This window comes from Alligator sinensis, unplaced genomic scaffold (assembly GCF_000455745.1).
Source record: "Alligator sinensis unplaced genomic scaffold, ASM45574v1 scaffold100_2, whole genome shotgun sequence".
Lineage (NCBI taxonomy): Eukaryota > Metazoa > Chordata > Crocodylia > Alligatoridae > Alligator > Alligator sinensis.
The window spans coordinates 26,554-51,800 of NW_005842694.1; the positions used below are offsets into that span (position 1 = coordinate 26,554).

Here is a 25,247-nt window from a genome sequence, read left to right on the forward strand (position 1 = left end):
TCCAGAGGAGGGCCACTTGCATGATTAGTGGCCTTTGTGATAGACCCTACGGGGGGAGGTTGAGAGAGCTGAATCTCTTCAGCCTTCACAAGAGATGGCTGAGGGGAGATCTTGTGGCCGCCTATAAATTTATTAGGGGAGGTCAATGGGGAATAGGGGAAGTGCTGTTTACTAAGGTGCCCCAGGGAGTCACTAGGAATAACAGGTGTAAACTAGTTGAGAGGGGATTTAGGTTAAATATTAGGAAGAAATTTTTCACAGTAAGGGTGGCCAGGATCTGGAATGGGCTTCCAAGAGAGGTAGTGCTATCACCTAGCTTGGAGGTCTTCAAGAGGAGGCTAGATAGTCACCTGGCTGGGGTCATCTGACCTCAGTCATCTTTTCTGTCAGGGGCAGGGAGTCAGACACGATGATCCATTGTGGTCCCTTCCGACTCTACAGTCTATGAATCTATAAAGAGGTGGGTGCATCTACACGTGCAATTGGAATGCCCAAATAAATTCCAGTGCAGTTCATGCCAGAATTTATTTCTCCCAGGTGCACCGTTTCCATGTGTGCCTGGGATTGTAGCATGTTGAACCAGGGCAAAGCAGTTCTAGCTGGCAGTGGGCTCCTCCTCTGACCTGGCTCAACAGGCTGTGGAGAGGCTGACTGGGGCACAAAGTTGCTTCAGTGTGGGGCTAACATGTGCAGCAGCTTACCAAAACTCCCTATGCATGCTGGGGCCGAGGTGGGTGAGGAGCAGGATGGGTGGGCAAAGCTGGGATCATGGGGCGGGGACAGTGCAGGGCCTAGGCCCAGGGCAGAGCTGCTATCTTCTGCCTGCATGCCCCTGCGATGGGTGGAGTTCCATGGACAGAGCCATGCAGAGAGTGGACTGCAACTCAAGTCAACCTCCAGCCCTGGCTCTGGCTCTGCACTGTCACTGTCCCAAGATCCCAGATTTTGCCCCAGACACGGCTTCCTATCCCCCTGGCCACATGCCCTGCCCATTTGGCTCCTGGCTGGTCTCCATGGAGACCCCAGGGTTGCAGGGTGGTGATAGTGCTCATTTCTGCTCACAGAACAGGGGCTCCAGCCAGGCAGATGGGTTGCTGGGTCCAGGATATTGGGGCAGTGGCGGTACAGGGCTGGAGCCAGGGCAGAGCCTCAATCCACTCCTGCACGCTCCAGGCCATAGAATGCCACCTGTCGCATGGCTCTGCCCCGGGCCCTGGCCCTTGGCTCTTACAGCCCCAAGATTCTGGGGTCCCCCCAGTCCCACCTGCTTGTTTTGCTCCTGGACATTGTTCCCCACCTGCCTGCTGGCCTCACCCCCGCCACCTGCCCAAGTGCCCTGACCATATAGGTTCTGCCCCCATGGTGGGTGCGGGGTTGACAGGCCAGAGTGTGCAGGTGTGGGACTGGGCCTGGTGGTTGTGGCAGCTGGAAGGAGCTGCTGCTGCTGGGGCCAGTGAGAAATGGAGTCTGGCTGCTGCACTGCCTGAGCCCTGCTGTGCACCTGGGGGTGGTGGGACTGGTGGCATGTGACATGGCCTGAACTGCCCACTGCAAGCCAGACAAAATCCCTTGGTGCCCTAGATCTGGCCTGTGGGTCATATTTTGCCCTCCTCTGATCTAGAACCCGAGTCCTCTGAGTTTCTTGTCCGTGACAGAAGAGTGATGCACTACAAGGTAGCTAATTACATTAGTTTCCCTTCTGACTGCAGAATCAACTCTTACTGCTTACTCAAATGTGTGCAGCAAAGATTTCCTACAGGAAAATGAGAACTGGGGAGAGATGCAAGATCTAAACAAAACTTTAAGAGGAAATAATGCATGTCAGTTTGTGCATGCTAATGCTCTCTAACAGCTCTGTCTGCATAATATGATTAACACACACATCCTTAAACAGAAGGAGGGAAGGTTGGTATTACTGGGGATCCTGCCCTGTGTCCTGTTTTAAGTGGATGAATGTAGTGGAATAGCTAGGGAGTTCTGAGCTGAGAAAAGAAGTAAATACATGAGCAGCTGAGGCATATAAAAGCAGATGAAAGAATTGGAAGTTTCGGGGAAACAGAGCTGGACAGCTGTTACAAGAGTTCTGTGAAGCTGTCTTCACTACCAAAATAGGATGCTTTATGACAGCAGGGTAGCTGCCACAAGTTATGCTTGATTGATCAATGGTCCTGGACTTGTTACCTTGGTGTAAGTATTTGTGGTCAATGCTATACCTCTGTTGGAGCTGATTTTTAATTGTTGTGCTTGATTACCTGACATAGGATCATAGAACCTTAGAAAAGTAGGGTTGGAAGAAACCTTCAGAGGTCATCTAGTCCAGTTCTCTATCTCAGCCATCTTATACGAATCCGTTGGATAACCTATTAGCAACATATAACCTACAGTCTACCCTGACACAACCACAGAACATAACAAACTAACCTGTCACAAGCACTTACAGGTAAACTTACTCATGACTCAATGATTATGTTAAGGTCAAATCTCTCTAAAAAGCACATTTTTAGCAGCAGCAGAGTATGTGTGAATGAAGCAGTAGGTAGAGGAAGACATTAGAAAAGTTATAGTTGGCAAACATTTTTCCTTAACTTGTGCAATATGAAAACGAACAACAAAATTTGATGATTTGGCAAACCATCTTTTTTCTGAATTCTCTGGGCAGGTCAGATCTAACAACGTAATGCGTTTCACATGATTGGTTAAGCAGCCCCAGTTTCTTCAAGGTGATTTAAGGTATTTTAAACATGTTGGCAAATTCTGAGAATTCAAATAGGCAATTGCACTTGATCTATTTTTTAATATAAAGAAAATGTTCTTTCAGTGTTCGGAAATATCTAATTGACACTTGAGCCTCCTGGATGATTTCATAATCAGATGGTATCCTACCTCCTTTGGATTTGATTAATCTGTTACTTTCTGTGTTTGTACTATTTATTAGGGAAGTTTGGGGAGTGGGGGTTACCTAGCTTTTTGAACGGATGCTACTTTTTTTTGTTACCAGCACATTGCCTATTTGATTTTTTTATTATGAACACCTAATATTACATAGAGAAAAACAGTCTTTATTACAAGAATGTTATGGTTGCAAAATCAAGTATTTGGCTAGAAGAGGCCATCCAACTTCTAAGTGGCTGGGGCCCACATGCCCCACAGGCTGCACCAGCAGGTGTCGCACACCGCAGGGGCAACACTAATGGACGCCCCAGGCTCCTTCAGGTGGCACACCCTACACACACGGGTGTGGGCAGGCACTCCTTCATCCTGCTGCATGGCGTGGCATACCACCACACTTTCAACTCCCTGAAGGCTCCTCTGTGGTACCATGGCATACTCTGGGCTGCTGGTTCCCCAAGCACTGTGGGCTGCACTATGATGTCTTGCCTTCTGGGTTGGGGGCTTGCAGCAGAAGCTGGGATAGGGAGGGGGAACCCCAAGACCATGGCTACTGCTGTCGCTAAAGCAATAGCGGCAGAAGGGGCTGGGTGGGAGCCTGAGAGCAGTGCTCATGGGCTGCCCCTTGGATAGCCCTGAATTACAAAATGCTAAATTGAAAGTTGCTCATTTGACATTAATTCAGCCTATTTGTGCCTATGCATTGTCACAACCCAAGGGTGTGATTTTTGTTTGTGCATGCTTCGGCACTGCTGAATTATTTCCCGCCACTTGTAGCTTTCTTTGCAGGGTGCATTTCTTCGTTGCAACACAGAAATGCACGTTGCAAGGAGTTCCCGCCATTTGTATTCAAATTTGTGCCCCACTGTTGGTCAGTTCTAAATTATTCCTACGTGGCGGCTAGCGATTGGTTTGCTAGCCGTATAAAAGGCTTGAGTAGTTTCTGCCCAAGTTGGAGGACTCCACGAACATCAGGAGGAGGAGCATTCACGTCTCGTGAAGATCTCAAAGCGCTGCGGAGCCCATTGGACCCAGCGTGTATATCAAGAAGGCTACAGGGGTCTGATCAGCCTCTCCCCGTCGCCGCCTAATCCCTCGACGTACCCTTCCCTGCGCACAAGTTCCACGGAGCCTAGCAAACTTCGTGTGAGTGAATCCAGAGCTCTATCCGAGTCCTTAAACTGGGACTTAAGCGAAGTTTTCCTGGAAGTTTTCCAGCCTGCACCGCGACCATCTACGGTGCAAGTAAACAATCTTAAATCAACCATGAAGCGTCCGTGCCTAATTCGAGCGTCCCGCCTGTCTTCCCCGACCCGGTGTGTCCAGGCTGCTGGCCACAGCCCGCCGCGCGAAAAAAGGGCCTCGGACTGCTCCTGGCCTGCACATGCATAATATTTTTTATTATTAAAGATTTTAATTATATGATCACATATTAAGATATTAATCTTTTTCCATATGTTTCCTGCATCTTTCAGTAAGTAGGAAGTTATTCGGTATTTTTTTATCCTTTTTAATGTGTGGTGCTCATCCTGGCACTGGATACAACATTAAATAGCTTTCTATTGTGTGTGTGTCTGGTGCCATCACCAAAGTATCAGATTACTTTAAAAAATGAATTGGTCTTTACAACATCCCTGGTAGTGAAGCAGGCCCTATTTGATTTGGATTCGGATTTGGCCCGAATCAGGGAAAGTGATTCGATTTATTGATTTGGATCACTGTCCCCGATTTGATTCAGCTGAATCCGAATCTGAAGATTCAGTGTTGATTCAGAGAATCGACAATTTGGACATAGAGACAGCTTTAAAAGTTTTTTTTTCTACATGCCTCAAGATTGCAGGCACAACTCATGATCGCTGTGATGCTGGGGTGCATGGAGCATCCCACAGGAGTGCGGGAGGGCCTTCCACGTGTTTGGCGGGTCCCTGCTCACTGCTATGTGCACACACCCCACCACACACACATTCACACCCCCCCATGCACCACACACACCCAGCCACCCTCCCTTTCCACACACCCCATACCCACCCACGCACACCTACACATCCCTACAAACTCACCCTCCACAAACCCCCATACCCACCCACATCCACACATACCCCCACATACATACACATCCACATATAACCCCCCCCAAACCCTATACCCAGCAACCCATACCCTCCTACAACTATCACTGCAGTGTATGAGCAAGACTTAATTTTGAGCTATTATGCAATCGCCTCTATATACACAACACAAATGCACACAAATCAGGACAAAAGTTTTTTAAAAAAATAAAATTAAAGCATGTTATTGTGGATGTTTAATTTTTAGTATATAATTTGGGGGGGTTTTCAGTTCCAAGATGGGAAACCCCCTTCCCAAATGGAGTACTTCTGGGGTGAGGGGAGGGACTTCTGGTGATAAAGGTCAGGGGTTAGGAGGCTGGACTTCTGGTCCCAAGATGGTGACCAGGGTGCAGGGCACCTGTCAAGGGGTGGAGCTACCCTTGTGGCCCTTGACAGCTTGGCAAAACCTATTAAGTGGCCCTCCACCCAAAATAATTGCCTGCCCCCATACTGTTCTCACTGGTGGCAGAACAAGGATCAATGGTTTTAACTTGCAGCAAAAATATAAGTTAAATATTAGGAACAACTTTCTCATGAGGAGGGTGGTAAACCACTGGAACAGGTTACCCAGAGAGGTGGTGGAATCTCCATCTTTGGAGGTTTTTAATACCTGGCAGGACAAATTCTTGACTGGGATGATCTAGTTGGGGACGCTCCTGCTTTGAGCAGTGGGTTGAACTAGATGACCTCCTGAGGTCCCTTCCAACCCTAATTTTCTGCGAGTCTAAGAGTATTTACATTGGCTTTAGGTGTTTCACACTTGGCACTGAAAAGATAGAAAACCCACATTTTTAAGTCAACAGAGAATATTGTGGTTTAAGTGACTTATTCATCATCATCACCACCACCAATGTTCCCTTTAAGGAGTAGCGGTCTGTGAGCGCACCGCTTCAGTCCTGCCTCCCCCTTTCAGCACGGTGCAGTCCGCTGGTAAGTGTCCCAAAGTAAGTGTCCAGGTGGGAGCAGACAGGGTTCGGCCACCAGACGAAGGTAAGCTCCTCACTCCTCATGCAGGGCAGGCAGCAGCTCCTCCCCAAGGCGAGGCAGGGCTGGAGCTGGGGCAGACTCCACTGGCACCGGGGAACTGCTCTGCGGGCTCCACCGGCCGCGGGGAACTGCTCCGCTGCCCCTCATCGCCTCGGGAAGTGAGGAGGCACGTGGAGTGAGGGCTGGGGAGTAGAGCAGTTGTGTGGAGTAGTTCCCCGGAGCCATCGGAGCCTGCACCAGCCCCCATTCCTGCCTTGCCTCACCTTGGGGAGGAGTTGCTGCTTGCCCCATATGAGGCTCTGCTGGCTCCGGGGAACTGCTCTGCGGGCTCTGCCAGCTCCAGGTAACTGCCCCACTTCCCAACCCTGATGCTATGTGCCGCCTCACTCTCCGAGGCAATGCGGGGGAGCAGAGCAGTTCCCCAGAGCCAGTGTAGCCCGTGCCAGCCACTGTCCCCATCCCTGCCCCCTCCTCGGGGAGGAACTGCTGCTTGCCCCACATGAGGAGTAAGGAGTTTACCTTCGGTAAGTGTCCCACACCGGCCCTGGTGCCTCTGCCGCGCTCTGCACCCAACTCCTCTCTGGCCAGGTGTGCGGCCTTAAAAGTTTGTTCGCGGCAAGATTTTTACTTGTGTGCAAGCGCGTAGGTTAGAGGGAACACCGATCATCACACAAATTTCACACACACACAAAATCCATGTGCAGGGGCGTTAAACTTCCTTAACCATGAAAGCATCCTTCCTACAGCCCCCTGCTTTTTTTACCACAAACCTTCCAGCTTCTGCATCAAGAATCAGAGGTTTTGTGTGCTACTGTAACTCATTCAAAAAGTACTGCTTTTTCCATCCTGTAGTCAAAATAGTATGTAATTAAAGACCCCATCATAAAGCATATGCACATGGGGACTGAATTGATTGCACAGGTAACCTTAGCTATGGCATTATCTGTGCAGAGAGGTTGACTTGGCATTCTTATTATTCCTTTAATGCTGTTTTTTTTAAGTTATTTTTTTCCATGTACATATTTTACTCTGAAAAACAGAAATTCTGTCAGGCAGAACCATATTGACTGCCAGCTTGAGTCATCAACAGGTTTAAGACTTCTGGATCCTCAGCACGGACCATACTGTTTGAGCTAAGGGTGATGATAGTAGTTGGCTGTTACCCCTTTATGTAGGTAGCAGCCCCAGAAAAGGATGAAATGCATGCTTTGCCATTGCGCTTCATTCTTGTTTGTTGACAGCAGAGGGCTATAGAGATGCAGGACTCCAGGGTTCAAGTCCAGATTCTATAAGGAAGATGTATGCTTCCCTTGAGTATACACCCTTCTGCAGCACCCTGGCTTCTCAGTGTCACCTTAATTCTTTCTTCTGTTTTTCCTCTTGTCCTGTGTACCCTAGTTACAGTGTTAGTCTGCTCTTATCACCTCTCCATATACCCCAGCTCCTGCCTCCAATTTCCTCTGTGCCTCTTGTGAGGGCCAGCTCCCGGTCCCGTCCTCGCCGGGCGCGAGCTGGGCCCGTCTGTGTGCACGCGGGCTGTGGCCAGCAGCCCGGGCATGCGGGGCCGGAGAAAAACCGCAGGGTGGAGCAGTACGCTCGAGCTAGAATCAGTCACGGAGGCGTAATGGTTGATTGAAAAGATTATTTACTTACACTGGAGATGGTCGCGGTGCAGGCTGGACAGTTTCCAGGTACAGCTCCGCTTCAATCCTCGTTGGAGGACTCTAAAACTCGGTTCCCAGGATCCTCGGAGTGGTTCAGACTCCGTGGTTTCGATAACTGGGTTCTAGGGTAGGGATTTGTCTGGACTGCGATCGGTGACGGGGAGAGGCTAGAGGCCGTCGGTGTGTGGTGCTCCAGAGTTTGCTAGGCTCCGGGGGTTCGGCAATTGGAGCCTCTATCACCTTCTTAAGAAAGACGCGCTGGGTTCGAAAGGACCCACAGCGCTTAGAGCTCCGTCTCTCTCCGTCTCTCTCTCCAACTTGGGCGGAAACCACCCAAGCCTTTTGTACGGCTAGCAAGCCAATAGCCAGCCGCCACGTGTGCCTAAATTAAGACCGGCCAATAATGTGGCTCAAATCTTAATACAAATGGCGGGAACTCCTTTGCAGCGTGCATCACCATAATGCAAGAGAAATGCACAATGCAAAGAAGGCTACAAAACGGCGGGAAACACTTTTCTGCACGCGGGTTCTCTATAACAACAGAACACTCTGTCGTGCAAAAGAGCTCCAATTCGGCGGGAACATAATTTAGCGGTGCCGAAGCGCACACAATCAAAAAATCCACAACTTGGGTTGTGATACCTCTCAACTTCTGTCCACTATGCTGACCCTCTATTTTCTGTCTAAATCTGCTCCTTTTTGGCTGCCCTCCTCTGTAGCCCTACCCCATCATTTCCATCCTCTGGTTCTTGCTTCTCACTCTTGTAATTGAGATAAATGTCTTCCTTGTCCTTCCCTTTGTTTCTTGGTGCCAAGGTTGGCAAATGAGAGCACAATGTTTTTTTTCTTCCTGTCTCTGCCATCACAGGCTGCCCGCTGGCTAGAATAGAGTCACAGAAAAGTCTGGGTCAGCCCCTCCAGCCCTGGAGGGGAGTACACTGCGGTATGAGGAATTTGTTGCAACAAACCCATGCCTAATATATGTGAACTGAGACTCTTTAAGGGCTTAAAACATAGCCATATTTGTGTAGTTATGGACATGACTTTTGCTTTTCCCCAGATACTAAAGTTACTGACCCTGATAAATGTCAAGCCCGACTCCAAAGCAAGTTGATTCTATGTTTTTTTGATGAAGTGGTTATAAGAGCCAAGTGACACCTTTAAGTCTTGTTTACTGCACTTAAAATGTGAGTGTGTTCTTGTTTAAACAGTAAAACACATGCTAAGTGAGATCGTATTGTACAATGGTTTACAACATGCATACCTTCAGATCATATTTAATAATGTGTCAGCTATCATTGGAATGCTCCATGGACATAATATCAGTTCAGAAGTCTGGTGTGTGGAGCTGGGACCAGTCCTACCCCCAGCATTGCACCAGTGTGTAGATAAAATGGCAGGAGTGGCATCCTCTTCCACGCTCAGTTCCCCATGGGCAGAACCCTCTTGGGCTGTACAGTGCTGGGCACGTGGCAGGGAGAGTGCGGGCAATGGGCTGGGGGGTTGCATGTTCTCATGGGCAGACATGCGAGCTGTGGTGCCCTGTGCCAGGGTCAGTGTTGAGGGGGGCAATGGGTACAGCTGGTTTCAGCCCTGGTAAGAGCGGGCTGAGATCATAGGAAGCATTACTGTGTGATTGCCCAGAACAGGTTCTAACTTTTAATACAGTGCAGTAATGCTTACTACAATTTAAATAAAACATGTACTAAGTGTCCTGTGCAACAAGACCATAAGACACTTTTCCTTCAATATTGACAAAATAAAAATTTTTTTTCCTTGTTTTTGTAAGTGCCTGAATCTTTTCGATTTAAATGTTTTTTTTTAAATAGTCAGCATGAGGCAGATCCCTGCCATTAGAATATTTCAGCATGAATAGTTAGAGCTAAGCAAACTCATAAGGAGCTGAAAATAGGGTTTTATAATGAGAAGCGTTGGACAACATTAAATATAGGTGGTACTACCAGCTCCATTGATTATAGGATCTTAAGATAATTATTCAGCCCTATGAAATCATAGTAACTTTTGCTTTTCATCTTTCAAAGATCATAGCTCCTGGCAACATGATAATTTAATTAATTTATAAAAATACCCGTGTGTATTTGGCTTTGAGATGATCTCATCAAATTGAAATCACAGATGGTATGGGGGGTATTTCTCCCTCCACCCCCACTGATGTAATGGGAATAGCCAGTTAGTAAAATTGATCTGCCTCTCAACATTTCTGTTCTAGATGGCATTGTCAGGCCACTTCTTTTTGGACAAGTATAATATATCAGCTCAGCTCTGCTAATGGGTGTTGCTGTTCATTGGTTGTGAGCATTCAGAGGGGTAAAATAAATATGAAGGAAAATTAAAATTTGGCTTTCAAAGCGTATTTGAGACAGTATCTTGCATATCGTTTAAGAAATTCAGGTATTAGCAGTGGTTTTTGTTTATGATTTCTAATTCGTATATTGAAGTAATGATTTAATACTTCATTCTTTGTGACAAAAATGATTCAAAGAGCCATATTTCTAGGGCTTTTTAAATGAAGGTTTCTAAGGGTAGCAGAAATGCTTAGGTAACACAGCTTTGGCATAATTAAGTCCATGAACTACTTGCTTAATTTTTTTCATACAAGCTGGCATTTGTGCATCAGTTTGTAATTTACAGTGATAGGAAACATCTGGTAAATATGTCAGTTCAGCCTCAAAAGAGGAAACACCCCTCTGCTTAAAAGAAATGGTACTTCCTGCTTTCATAAACAGTCATGTGCATAGTTCAGCAAGGCCTGATGCCTCTTGAGCTTTTTCCTTTATAGCACCATTGAATCCGTCTCTACAGAAGTACTGTGAATTTTGTGGCCTCATTTTGAACAAAACGGATTAGGAAAAAATTGCTTGATAATAAAAACTGTGCAAAGCAAGGGCAGGCAATCTTGGTTGTGAATATTTTCTGATTTTTCCAGAAATCAAGCAGAAGATTGAGCTGCTGATGTCAGTTAACTCTGAGAAGTCGTCCTCTTCAGAAAGGTACAGCTACATCTCTTGCATGAACAATTAATGGTGTAGCATTTGCAAACAAGCAGCACAGGGCATTTTTCCTTGTCAAGTTTGCTCTTATTGTTGATGTATTGCATGCTGATTATTGTAAAGTATTAATTGAATCTGTGTTTTTGTTTAAGCTTTGTGTTTTTTTGCAAAGGTTATTGATTTTTTTTTTGTAATTAAGTCTAATCAGCTGCAGCATGCAAGTCATAATACAGCAGACTACTGGTGTGTGTGTGTATATGTATATATATGCTGTTGTTGCAGTCTGTTCTATTTTTGTTTTCACCCAAAAAGCATCTTGATTTCTAAATTCAGTTTTAAAGATTCAGTTTTTGTTGTTGTATTAAAAAAAATCATTCCGCAGTTACCAAGGTTGCTGTTAAATTTAGTTAATAGAAAATATAACTTGGTTCAGCATAAGGCATCACCCAGTTATGTAGAAAGGGAGTGTCCTTTGCAAATAGCTCAGGAATTGCAAACCCACAAATTAGTCACATTCTGTAAGATAGATGTGATGCTTGTTCAAGTCTGTGCTAGGAAATGGAACAGTCACTGCATGCAGTAATGGTTCATGCCTGCAGGTAAGGACAAAATGACTCAGAACTGTTTTTAAGGCAATTATTTTATCTGTCAGTCAAATTATTATAAGTAGGCTGTTTCGTTTTACATAAATACTCTTATATTAAATAAACCTTTTTGCTTTTTTACATGAACTATCCTCCTAGTGACTGTTTTTATGCTTTTAATATCCAAACCCTTTTGCTCATGGCTTGCTTGAGAATGAATTTTAACAGAAATGTGCGTTGAGAAAATTACGTCAATCAAAGGCAGTTTAAGATCAGTACAGATTAAAACGTTAGTTTAATTATTCATTTCTTCTATGTGTAGGAGAACATGTCAGTATTATATTTTGGATGCGAGTTGCTGGTTTGACATTGGCCATTGGCAAAAATTGTACTATTATTAATTTAGTGTACCTAAACATAATATAGCTGATATGTTATCTAAAGCGTACTTTAATGAATAGCTTGGCATAATAAAATATAATGGCAGTACACTGAATCCTAACTTAAAGGAACACAGGATAAAAAGACAAATAATTCATAATGAGCAAATGCTGTGTAGCATGCAGGGCTTTAAAAAACAAAATGGGCAGTTTAATTGTATTTCTAACTATAGACAGGGAAGACATGTGGCAGTAAACCATATTGCCTTTTGCTAGCTGTAGTATGACAAAATATCAGAGCTCTGAAATACAGAAAATGGTGGGGGGGGTGAGGGGAGTGGGTTGTTAAGACACCTTTCCAAAATGGAGAAATGAAAGAAAAGCTTTGGGGTTTTCTGCAAATAGGAACTAAAGCACATGACGAAAAGCATTTGTTTACCTCCACCTGGCCTCAGTATCATAACATTTGTAAATGTTATGATAATCAAATGGTGGTGATGGAACAGAGGATGATGGAGGTAAAAATGGACAGAAAACAGGTGTTAACTGTAATATTAGGAGCTTCTTTTAAGGGTTGCCACTGATGATGGGGTGATCCTAGTTACCAGATATTTTTAGCAGCATGAATGCCATAAATATTCTGATCAGAATATTTTTCTGTACACTATTGCATCTAGGACTGAATTTGATTAATATGGCTGATTAATAGGAATGTCTCTACAGAATTATTGCACATAACTGTGAAAGGAGAAAAGGATTTTCAAAATGTGTTTTAAGTCTACAATCCATTAGAAATGTCCTTAATTTGCAAACTAAAATTTGGCAACTGCAAAATTCATAAGGTTGCCTTATGATCTTAAGGGTTTCGGAGGAAAAGATAAATCTTAAATGCATAAAGATTAAAAGAGGGTATTATGTATTCACGCTTAACTTTTTTTGCAGTCTTTATAGAGATATCTAGTTTTGTGTGTGTGAGATTCTGTTCATTCTTTTATTAAATTAACATAAACTAGATAGTTAACGATAGTTTATAAGACTAGTGATTAGCAAAAGTAACTTTTATGTAGTCTCATGTATATGATTATTTTTAGAAAATAACCATCATTTCCCAGTTCTAAAATTACATTGAATTTATGTGCTGTCCAGCAGGAAGCAGTAATATTTGGCCTATTAGCTTTCAGATCCTTTTTAACCTGTTTAAAATAGTATATGAGAAGATATTTGGAGAAAAAATCAGTAACATTTAAATATCTGATATTAAATAATGAAATTAAGAGGACTTAAAATAATGGGAAAAACTCTATCGTTAATCTGTGGTGCAGAGACCCATATAATGTATATTTATTGCAGATATACATAATATTTATATGTAAACATGCTGTTTGGTGCACATTCAGTCTTATAGGAGTTCATTCACACTTACAAAGGTGGTATTTCCAAAGGTACCACTTCCTTAGAAGTTTGTGTATTCTGAGTTGCCAAGTGGAAGTGAGAGTCCATGTTTGGTCTCTTGTTTATCAGCTTAGCAGAATTTGATGGATGAAACAGGTTACGATTTTTGCATTTTCACACAAACTGTCTGTATCCGAGTATAGGATGGTGATGGAGAGTTGACTAAATAGAAGATGATGCAGCCATGTTTGCAAGTATTCCTTGAGAGGAGAGGATGTTCTTTTGTTGGGTCACCGTTATTCTGTCAGAGAGGAATAATTCTTAGTTGAAGGACACTGGAATAAAATGAACAATTGGCTTTCTTTTAAGAAAGCTTAAAGTCTCAAGAATCCTGTTTGCATGGGCCTGTGATAGTCACTGCTTCATGTTTACTTCTTTTTAAGAGGCTTTTACATGAAAGGACACTAACATGGCTGAGAGATGATAGAGGCTTTATCTCAGGGAGGCTTTCAGGTTGGTTTGGAGGTGGTTACATCAAAAAAGGAAATTAATAAAAATATAAGGCACTTTTCCCTATGAAGTTCAGTGAAAAATATTTGAAAACACTTTAGTTGCAAATGTAATGTTTCATTAAGTAGACCGAAGTAGGTAAAATTGTGGAGTAAAATGAGTAAAATTGTGGGAACCTCAAATAGTGAGATGTTTCATTACATTTACAGTGTCATATTTTCTTTATTTTGCCTAATGTTATAACATTAACGAGGCAAATTTTTGAAAATCATGTAAATTGCCTTGCTAGTATGCAGCTAGAGAGCCTGAATATTCTTTAGCTTATTTAATGATGGATATATAATACTGCCTGTAGAGTTCATACTGGATCCATTAGAGAGTAGACTTGACCATAACCATCTCACTTTCATATTTCAAATGTTCTGCCCTCTTACCATTCATTTTGCATTCAGAACTTTTGAATGTGATATATTTTAAAGGTATGTCTGTCTTGAGTGCATGCTTGTTTTTGCACCTATGCATACTTATATATAAATACTTTGTGGAACTCCTTGTTAGCTTTGACTGGATTATAAATAAAGTGTTGTTTTATAATCACTGGAATGTTTCTTAACAAAATTAACACACAGTATGCTATTCTTTCTTGCAAATCAAAATGAAGAGCTCAGTAAATTATATTTACAGGTGCTATTTCTGGAACCAGAATTGATGTTCTGTTGTTTCAGTGATATGTAGTTTGACACAAGATGTTTTTGATAAAGGTCATCCATAAGGCTGGTGGGCCCATATATTTGACCTAGTTTTTATGTATCTTTTTGCAAACCCTGCACATGCATTTTTTTGTTTTAAGATGAATGCATGCTTCAGTGCTCTCATGAAAGAGAGAGAGAAAGCAAATAATCAATATCAGGCCAGCATTCTTGGGCAGTGTCACAGCAGCTGACCAATGTATATGTATGATGAAAGGAAAGTGATTACATTTTCAAGGTTCCAAGGGGTTTTATAAATAGCAGTGAGGGGAAAATATTTTCAAATGGTAAAATAATTTCTTGACTATGTATGTCCCTTTTGTTCCAAATGTGTAGCATGAGTGTTGGGGGTTATATAGGGATGACTTGCTTGTTCTTTCTGCTTTTTTATTTTCAAGTCTGTAGCCTTGAGCCCTGTATACTGCTCTATCTTTTTGCAATGATCTTTTCAGAGCAAATTTAAATGGATTCCTTTTCTTGATGCTTTTACATTTTCAGTTGTTTGAGCCATCTGCACAAATTCAGTCAGGAAGAAAGAAAAGTGAGGAAGAAATCTAAAAAAATAAAGATGGAGGACTTCCAGTATCTCTGTTGTCTTTTTCAAGGAAAAAAGCTTATGCTAGTCATGGAGAGGGCTGGGAGCTGTAAAATTCCTTCATAAATAACAACCTCGATTTTTAAATTAGTGAGTTTTAGGTTTTGAACAGGTATAGTATTGAGGCAAAGTGGTGTCATTTGGTTCTAACAAAACCAAATGACAATATTCAGCTGATTATCTCTAGCACAACATGGCATTAGTGTGTGAGATAGATATGTTTTGGAATAACTGGTAGATAATGGTTTGTAACAAGGCTATACATATGTGGGTATTTTGTGACAATAAAATTGAAACTGGAATAATATGTCATGTACCAAAATAATGCAATTGGTTTATTTAATCTTTTTTCTAATTCTATTGTATGTAATATAAAGCTACTAAAAAGATGCTTTCATTTTTCTTGCCCATTTTTTGTTCATTTATACTTTATTTTCTTTTTTAAAACTAGTAATAGCTAAAATAAGTCTTGGTTTAGTTTTTAATTCAGAATAGTTCAAATTGATTTTTAGTAAACTCTTGCTGCTTTTAACTTTGTTTGTTATTAAAAGTAGCTCAGAAGATGTATGTTGCAATTATACATTATAGTTTACTTTTCCTTTTTCAAGAACAGTTAATTAACTTTGCTTTTAATAGCATGCTTGACAGTAGTTACATTTTTTATATGCAAACAGTGAACTTATATGACCCTTAATGTACTGGAGTTTCAGGTTTAAGTTAAATTTGAAAGAGGTATGGACATGGGTAACGTTTTGTTGTAATTTACAATTTTACTGGTTTAAAAACATCAGTGGATATAACATGTTTGCCTAGGGTAAATTTAAAGCTTTCTGGACATCACATATCCACCAGTTGCAACTTTTTAGAGTGGCAGTCACTCCAAAAATGCATTATTTTTACTGTTTTAAACTTCAGAGATTTGGGGTATTTTGGGGTGTGGTTTTTTGTCCTTAGTGGTAGACTTTCCTTTTATCTTTGCTCTGTCTAGAACCATATTTGAATTTAACATCACTTTGTAACAAATCTTTTTGCTATACCTTTGTAAGAAGAAAATATAGAATGATACCCTTTTGTCTACCACTTTGTAGTTACATTTTCTTTTGATGTATTCTTCAACATAAACTTGTTTTTGACGTGGTTTAATTGTAGGGGACCACAGTTTTTGTGTTTTGAGAAGTACAAAGCACAGATGGGATATTTATCTGCATGCATAGTTGGAGCCAAGATAACAGATTATCTGGGAGAATGTCAGGGGCCTGTACAAGACTGTTTGTTTTTCATAAAAAACATTCTTCATTAGGCATTTATGCTGAGCACACTGGTGGTAACTAGAATGAAAGCAGTTTATGGCTGCAAATGATAGGAAGGGAATAATTTAAGTGGTGTACATTTTTCTTCCCCTTTTTTCAATAAATGTGTCCGTCTGATTCATACTTGTTGCACTAAGGTAAAAAAAAAAAAAAAGGGTAGGGAAAAAACTGATTGGTAATTTAGGAACCAGAATTTATATATGGTAGATTTAACCTATTTTTATAACTTGAAACTTTTAGCTTAATGATTGATGTTGTTACTTGACATGAATATCCACATTTACGTGGCTAAGCAATGTTTAGTGGACTATTTTTGATATAGGGTGCACAGCAGTGTGCCTCTAATATAAAATCATTGCATTTGTATGTAGATGCCCTGTGTAGTTGCTAATATTACAAAATAAATTATGCTGAAACTTTCTGTAATTGAGCTACTATCAAGCCACTCAAAAACAAATATAAGAATGTTTGTGCAGTGCAACTATTTACATTATACAATGATCTGATGTAAAAGCTTTCATTGGCATGCATTTGAAATAAATTGATTAATCATAAGTCATAAGTAAGCTATGCAAGTCATTCCAAATGAAAGCTGATAAAGCCATTACACCACTCCATTCCATCATGTGTTCTGTAAAATATCTTACGAGTATACCGTCTTAAAGAAAATGTTTCGGAATCTCTACATCTGTGAAGCCCAATTTCCTGAATTACTAGAAATTTGATTTTAGGGTTCAAAAGAAAAACTATATGACATTTACATCTGACATCAAATAGCGTTTTGGTACCTAAATTTGTGTGACTGTAAAGTCTCAGGCAACTTTATACTTTATCTATCATTTTCCCTCTTAAATTCTTCTGTACTTTCTTCCAAGTAAGCTCTCCTTAGGTAAACACTTTAATGAAATTCAGACAAGATTCATCTTATAGGTGATGCCTACAAACCTCAGCCTGCTGACCTGGCTAGACAGGTGATGAGTTATTGCTTCCTCTTTCCTTACTTTCCTTTTTTCAGTTGCTTTTAACTCCAGTTAAAAAACAAATTCATCCATCACAAAAAAACACATCCAAACCACACCCACAACATGTGTAACTAACAAAGTATTCCAAATTCTTTACCATGTCAATCAATTTCCCTATTTTTGTATCCATGTTCTTAGGCTGTGAACTTGTGTGCAGGGATTGTCTCTTGACTGTGCTTGTGGATTGTCAAGGAAACTGAAGCCGTGTCCAAACTGCAACTCTTTGGAGTGCGAACATTAGGGCCAACATGTTTAATAGGATTTTAAGATTGAGTACCCTTTTCTGGATATCTAAATAATCTACCTTGGCATCCAATATTATGCAGTCTTCCAAATCTACAAATAAGTGTGTGGATAGCCTGGGATATCTCTCTTCTAGTGATAAAAAATAATATTTTCTAGCTTTAAAAACTTGTACGATATCCGTATTTTTTAAATCAGCGACCGCAAGGGTTTTTAATGACCCAAGATGGCGACCATCATCATTACAATAAAACTAGCTGAGTGCCAAGTGAAATCAGGTATCAATTTAAAATGAGCATTATAGCAAAATAGTGCTAAGCAACAGCACTAAGCGGGGGTTGCCTATACCTGGTCTAGGTCTTGGGGCAGTATATTTTTGAGGTGGGAGAAAAAGGAAATTACTTCAGGTCCTCTATCCCAAATTTGTTTGCCTTCTGGCAGTAGCGTATATCATATCCAGACTTCAGGAGAGTTTTGAAAAACAAGCCGAGCAAAATCTTGAAATCTTTCTCTGTAGTCCTTCCTTTAACTAATTTCTGTTTCCATTCCTAGAGTGTTTAGACCAGGGATGGGCAAAGTATGGGCTGCAGGCTAGACCTGGCCTGCCAAGGTATTTTGTCTGGCCCACAGCAGGTCACTTGGCCCCTGCCTGGCTCAGGCACGGGGGACAGCCCAGGCCGTGGTGCATGTGGCCTGTCTCACTGCCTTTGGGTATGCAACAGAGCTAGGGTGGCCTGATTGTTTCTCAGCAGCCCCAGTGGTGGTGGCTCCACTGACCCACCGCCTGGGCACCCTGGCCCAACCTCCCCGTGCCCACCACCAAGGGTGGGACCTGTGTGGGCAGAGTGTGTGGCTAGGTGGCTGGGAGCTGCACCCAGGAGCAGGATGGGCAGGTGGGGCCGGGGATTGGGATCGTGGGACAGTGACAGTGCAGGGCTGGGGCCCAGGGCAGAGCTGTGATCCACTGCTTGCCCGCCTCTGTGATGGGTGCTGGTTCTGTGGGCAGGGGCATGTGGGGAGCAGATCATGGCTCTGCCCTGGCCTAGACTTAAGATCCTGGATCCGGTTCCCTGCCCGCCCATGGCCCCATCCCATCTGCCCGTGGGGTGGTGACAGCATAGGGCTGAGTCCCAGGGTAGAGATGCAATCCACTCCCTGCTCACTGCAGCCCGTGGAACTGGTGCCTGTTGCAGGGCATGCAGGCAGCAGATCGTGGCTCTGCCCTGGCCCCAGCCCTATGCTGTCACCAGCCTATGATCCCAATCCCGGCCCTGGCCTCACCTGCCTGTCCTGCTCCTGGATGCTGCTCCCTGCCCATTTGTGGTCCCATCCCAGCTGACTGGCCATGTGCGGGGACCACTTAGGGAGTTTTGGTGAGCTGTGGCCGGGGTGGGGGAGGAGTTGACTTGGCTCTCGAGAGCAGACTAAAACTTCCTAAGTGGCCCTCTGGCCAAAATAATTGTCCACCCCTGGTTTAGACCTTTGTGAAAGCTGTCCTTTTTTTCATGGAGCAGTTTTCTTATGCCTCTAGTCTTTCCACATGTCCAGGGCCTTCCTAAAGAAGACAAAGACTGGACTGTCCCTTCATGGCTCAGTTGTACTAGACCCCTGCATCTGTCAAGTACCTTTGTCTGTCATTTCTTACAGAAAGGAGGCATTATTTGGCCAGAAACTCCTCTAGCAGTGGACTAAGCGTTATTAGTTCTTCAAGCAGGTACATGCTTCTGTGCCAAAGTTTCCATGCTAACATTGGCTTCAGTAGCAGCTAGTACTTGGATAGTAATGTTATACCCACTAGAGATTGGATTAGAGGTGCACTGCTGGAATCTCTCTCAATCACAGCTGTGGCAAATGTATCAAAGAGTTAGAAGTTTCTTTAATGGAGTGGGACAGGACTTGTGCAGTTGCAAGTAAGTTTGGTGGACAACTGCTAGTTTTAACATTCGCCATCAACACCAGCCCTGCAGATTCTCCTTAACTCATGCTTCTTTTCCCATCCCCTCTGACCACAGGGACCTCTCAATTACTGTCAGCCCTGAATACCATTTGGTGTCATGTCCACCTGTGTTCCACCCCAGCTTCTTGGACTAAAATCCAGATGATGCCTTCAATTGACTTTGTTCTCCAAGGAGTATATAATGAGGTTCTTTCTCAAAATCCCATTCTTCTTCAGTGCTTGGCCTGTTTTTCAGAATAAGTACACAGTAAACCTATCCATTGATTACTACTTTCCTGTCCAGTTCTTTAGGCCACAAGCAACAAGAATTGAAGTGCTTCTAATATAACAGACTGCCACCTTGGAAAGGAGTAAAGTGTCTACTGAGTTGGACTGAGACTTCACACCATGAAGGTCAGCTGCTGCTGTTCTTAAGTCTAAGCCTAAACAACATAGAAAGAATTCAACTGTTCACTCTTCTGTTCCAAATTAGCTGTCTAATGTAACAAGAGAAAGTTAATCAGTTAAAACAGGGGTTTTCCACCAGGGGTACACATACCCCTGTGGGTACTTGGGATGGCATCAGAGGATACTCAGCAGCAGGCGCCACTGCCTCTGGCACTTCTGCCGCTGCTGTGCTGCCAGCACTGCGGCTGCCGGCACTTTCTGCCTTCTCAACCAGCCGCCAGGGGTACACTGACCCCGAAAGGTTGAAAACCCCTGAGTTAAAACATTGCACATTCCAGTTAGCGGCAAGCATTAGAATCCAAACACTTTCCTTACACGTATAATTTCATCCTTACACATTTATTTTCATCTCATTGCTTTCCAAATAAGGAATATTTCAGTCTCAGTGGTCAGAAAAGTAAGTCAAAGAGAGAGAATAACATCATCATCCTCAGAATGTGTGGATTGTACCAGGGGTCAGAAAGGAAAGACAAAAAGAAATAGTCAGTTCATAAGAAATGAATCCTTTTCTTCACTATCAAAATTAGAAAGGGGGGAAGCCTAAAATCCAGAAAAGATTCCTTTTCAAAAGTGTTTGACACAGTGCTGCACATGTTTGCAAGAATTTGTTGACAGCATACCATTAAGAGAGACGACTAACTGAATAAGATGTAGAAAGATGAAAAATAGAATACAAGCTTTTTTGAACCTGAGTTTGTTTCATCAAATGCTGTGAAAAAACAGCATAGAGCAATGTACAATTAAGCTAGAGAGGCAACAATCATCATTAAGAAAATTAAAAAAGGGCTTAGTGTTTTTTTTACTGGCTTGGAGAATATAATTAAGTTAGTGAAAGTGGTTGTGCAAACACAAACATGTTAAAGAAATACAGAAATGTTATGCTATATCCAATATAAAGGCAGATTGACACTTCCAAAAATTGAAGCAATGGACGTTTCTTCCATGAGGAATACAGGGAACCCTGTGTTCTTTTATCTGAAGGATTCTTCTTCCTCAAAGCCCATTCAGAGAAGGAAGGATACCTCTGTACATAGCTGCCTCCTGGTTTGCTAGCCTTTGTGAGAATCTAATACCCTTCCTGTGATTAAAAAAAATACCATTTCTAAAGAAGATCCTGTACACATCCACCTTTTGTCTGTTGTCTGGAAGTGGAACCTAGAGGAGGGAAGGGGAGCCAGTAGACTTTGGCTGCATTTGCAAATGAAGCAATTGGAGGAGTGGCAGCTGGCCTGGGGGCTGCAACTTAACCCCTCACAGACTTTGTGTAGTTTGCGGGCTGCCAGTTGGATAGCCCTGAATTACAAGACCACTGAGGATCAAACTGTAGAAGTCATCTGGACAAATCAGATATTTAATTTTTCAAATATACCTCTCTAATTAGACTATAAAGTGCCATTGTGCCCAGCTGTCTGCCTTACCCTGAAGTGTTAGACAACTCAGTGCTCCAAATCAACTTGAGAGATCTACATGCATACTCAGTCTTCCTGTACTTTCCAGACACCCTGAGTTTGCTTTGGATGTTAGTCTCATGTATAGATTTAATAACTTAGGCAGATTTCGACATGCGGTGACCACAGACATTACTGTTTACCGACTACACCAAGTGCTTGGTTATGTATCCGTTGCAAAATTTCTGTTTACTAGGAGAAGGTCTTGTTTTTAGAGTAGTTTATACTTCCAAAGTTTGATTTAATTTAAGATAACTTTGCACTGGTGATTTGAGGATAACAGATGTCACCCCTCCCTTTATGGTGAGAAACCTGTTCAAACTCACAGAGTAAAGGGTATTGATATTTGGTAGAAATCTGCAAGTGTGAATAGGCTAGTGCTGAAAGCCATCAGTTTAATTCTTCTAGCCTAGTCCTTTAGAGAAAAATGGGGGGAAAAATCAGGTTGTCTTGATAATGGCAATCAATGGTATCGCTGAAGTTTGTGTAAAGAAGCAGTAGGACATCAAAAATACCTAATTTAAAGGGAAACCATGCCCTTAAGCTGAATGGAAGAGCCTGTTTTCAGTCTGAACCCTGATTGTCAAGGGAAAATTTAGCTGCGTGGCATAGTGACCAAGAATGTAGAAAGTAGGTCTAAAGAATGTGCTAACTAGAATTCGGCTGACCTCAGTATTTGGAATACTAGTTATGCATCTCCTGTGTCAAAGAAGAGGTTTGTTTTTTTTTAAATTTTTTTCCAAGTATTAGAAACGGGGAAATTTTCTGTGGATGTAGATTATCAATTTTAGGCAAGAAAGTTATTGTATTAATTTCCTGCCAGATTAGTGAAAAATAAAAGATGTGATATGAGCTTATCTAATATAGGATCAGACCTTGCTGTTGTTGCAGTTTTACTGCTTTGGGACTTCTCACTGCCCCCAGATACTTGGATAAGTTAAGCACACCTCTGCTTAGGGCTGGTCCAAGCTGTTAGCCGATATTTAGACCTTTGCCAGTTTGTTAGGTGGAGAATTTGATTATGTGAGCTGGATATTTCTTTAATACGGTCCTAGTTGTTTACAAATTAATATAGAGTCCTGTTTCCCTGCAGAGAATAGAAACAAATAGCAGCAGGCAGTTTCCTCCAAAACTGCCTTTTCCAACAAGTCCTGTGCCCAGGAAAATCTTCATCCCTCAGCTTCCTCACAGGGACTTTCATGATTTTTTTTGCTTTTTTTTTAATAGCAGTTTTCTGCTTCTTTAGGCGTACACTGCTTGCAACCAATCCATCTGGCCTGTGTGTTTTATAATCAGTCCCAAAGAAATCCCTAGCCTATGCAGATTAGGTTTTGAATTCCTGACAGGCCATGTCCTTAGGCCAGAGCTTTCCAAACTTTTCATGTTGGTGACACACTTTTTAGACATGCATCATTTCGCGACACAGTAATTCAGTTCCGGGGGAGGGGCCAAGGGAAGCAGACGCGAGTAAGGGAGCTCCGCGGTGCCCTTCTGCAAAATTTTCTGCATTTCGCGCGACACACCTACACACTGCCGCCGACACACTAAAGTGTCGCGGCACACAGTTTGGAAAGCTCTGCCTTAGGCAGTGGCTTCTTTTGCTTCTAGCTAATATTGAATAAAAGGGCATAGTTTCTTACCCTATGTATCCTGCAGGAAGAATATTTAGCATGCTTACAAGCTTTGATCAACAGACTGTCACAGATCTCATCAGAGACTTGTTTGCTGGCAGCCATTAACATCTTCCAGCATAACAACAGCATCACAGTTCAAATACCATCTTAAATCAAAACACACTTTTCACTACTCAGCAGTTTCCTTAACTCATTGCTGACTGACCAGTTCTTTCCCAGTCTGCTACCTGTTGTTTCCTCTGTTTTTCAGTGGAGGTAGTTCCAGTGCAGTCTTTCTTCTGGCAGGTATGCAGAAGTCCTTCTTCTCTTTAAGATTTGGACTGCAGTGTCCTTTCAGATCCCTCTGAGCAGTGGAGCCATTCTGGTTTTCTCTAGAGAGATGTCCTCCAGGTCACCTCTAGCTTGTTCTTTGCATCCCTAGCTTGTATATGCTTGTTTTTTGCTTACTGACTGAACTGCTTCGCTTTTATAGGAAATCCTGTTCTAGTTTACTGAGTTGCCTGACCCTACCGCTGTTCCAAGCTGAAGTCAGTCGCTTGCAGTTAGGATAGAGTAGCCAAGCTACCTATTTGTGACGATAGGTCCCGGTGACTCTGGTGATTTTTTTGTTTTTGTTTCTGCCTATGTAGATTTGTGACTTCTCAAGCCTAGTAATTCTGTACATGCAACTAACTACCTTCATAAATATCTTCATACCTATGGAACCTGAGTCACTCAGGTCAAGATAGCCTTCAACTAGCAGCCAAGGGAAGGAGACAAGTGGTAGAAATAAGATATTCTGATATGGAAATACATTCACAATACTCAAAAGGCAAGGCAAAACAAACAAACAAAAATTATAGTGGTTAAAAATATACATTTTTTAAAATTGGATCATTTAGGTGCTTGGTGCAAAGCTAGGAATCTAAAATTGAGATGCCGTAACATCTCTTACATTTTAGATTTCACAAATATTCTTTCCCCTTTGAATTCAACTGCTGTACCAGTGTCTCAGTCTTCTGTGTTATGCTTAATCACTGACTCTAGAGATCCAAAAGTTGACTACTTTCACAGTTTGTCGTCAACTCTTTCTGTCAAAGTGATCTGTTCCCCATTACTGGTAACTTATTACAAGAGCTATTAGCTCTTGCACAGTATTATTGCTCTGGCTTTTCCTTTGTCTGCCACAAGAGTACGGCTTGTAAGACTGGCCTTCCAAGAGATGCTTAGCTGCTCTGTTATATCATCTTAGTTGCATGCCTTGCTCATTGCAGTGTGGAGTTTAATTACATTGATTGTGCATGTTTTTCCTAGGTCTCAGACAGGTCTTGTTGTATCTTATTCTTCAGACGTCTTGCTTCCTTAGTGGACACACAATTCTCCTCAGTCCTTTATATTTGAAGATATCTTCCTTACCAGTTGTTTACAGTGAGAATTCTTTGCAGAGAATAATAACTGGCATTCTTGCTCAGTACCTGTACTTCAATTTCATTCATCACCAAATTGGCAATCAGCATTCCTAGATATTTAAAATTCTTAATTTGTTGATATCTATGAGTTAACTGCTAAATAAACCTGTTTGAACTCCGCTTACAGTCTTATGCCTGTTAAATCCTATTTTTATCTTGCCACTTCCTGCAAATCTCCAACCATTTTTTAATCATCTTTTGTGTGATCCAGAATGTGTGTATTTTATGCAACTGACCCGGATCATTTTGTAGGCCATATGAGTTCATTTAATCTTTTGACTTCTACAGTGTTTATACCATTTTTCCATAGCCATGTTGAAGAGTACAGGGCATATTATATCTCCTTGCCTTAATGCCAGGTTACTGTCAAATGGAGTAGGGGTTTCACTTTATATATTAAATCAAAAGCATGCAGTGGTTCATGTCTCTTCTTATGATTATATTATATGCTTAAAGTCTATACAAATTGTGAGATGAAGAAAAATGAGCAGTATATGACTATTTTGTCCATCAGCTGAGCCATCTGCAGAACAACTATTTTTTTTTAAAGAAATCTAAAGGTGGGAATCAGTATGTTTAGAAAAACAGAGTACTAGGAATTGACAGTGTTGCCACTGAATCAGGAGGACATGCACCCAATTTTGATTCTAATATTCTGATAATGGTCTCATTTTCTGAAGTAATTGATGTACTAAAAACACTTGATCTACAATGATTTTCCTCTCGTCTGTATAAGAAAGAAGTTGCACATAGGTTTTTATAGTTTGTAATGAAGAGGTAGATGATATGATGGTCCTTATGTTAGATTTGGTTCCCTTTTTTCAAAATTGGGTGCATGTCCTCTTTCCTTCCACTCTGGATTTTTT

At 42.0% G+C, this 25,247-nt stretch overlaps 1 protein-coding gene across 1 annotated transcript in view; it reads left to right on the plus strand.

Moving 5' to 3' along the window:
* The first annotated feature begins 10,413 nt into the window (after nt 1-10,413).
* SRPK2 (SRSF protein kinase 2) overlaps nt 10,414-25,247 on the plus strand; it is a 168,908-nt gene continuing 154,074 nt past the window's right edge. Inside the window, exon 1 of the mRNA XM_025216006.1 lies at nt 10,414-10,662. Within this exon, the coding sequence (XP_025071791.1) occupies nt 10,625-10,662 (38 nt within the window). The 5' untranslated portion in view covers nt 10,414-10,624. The remainder of the gene's footprint in view (nt 10,663-25,247) is intronic.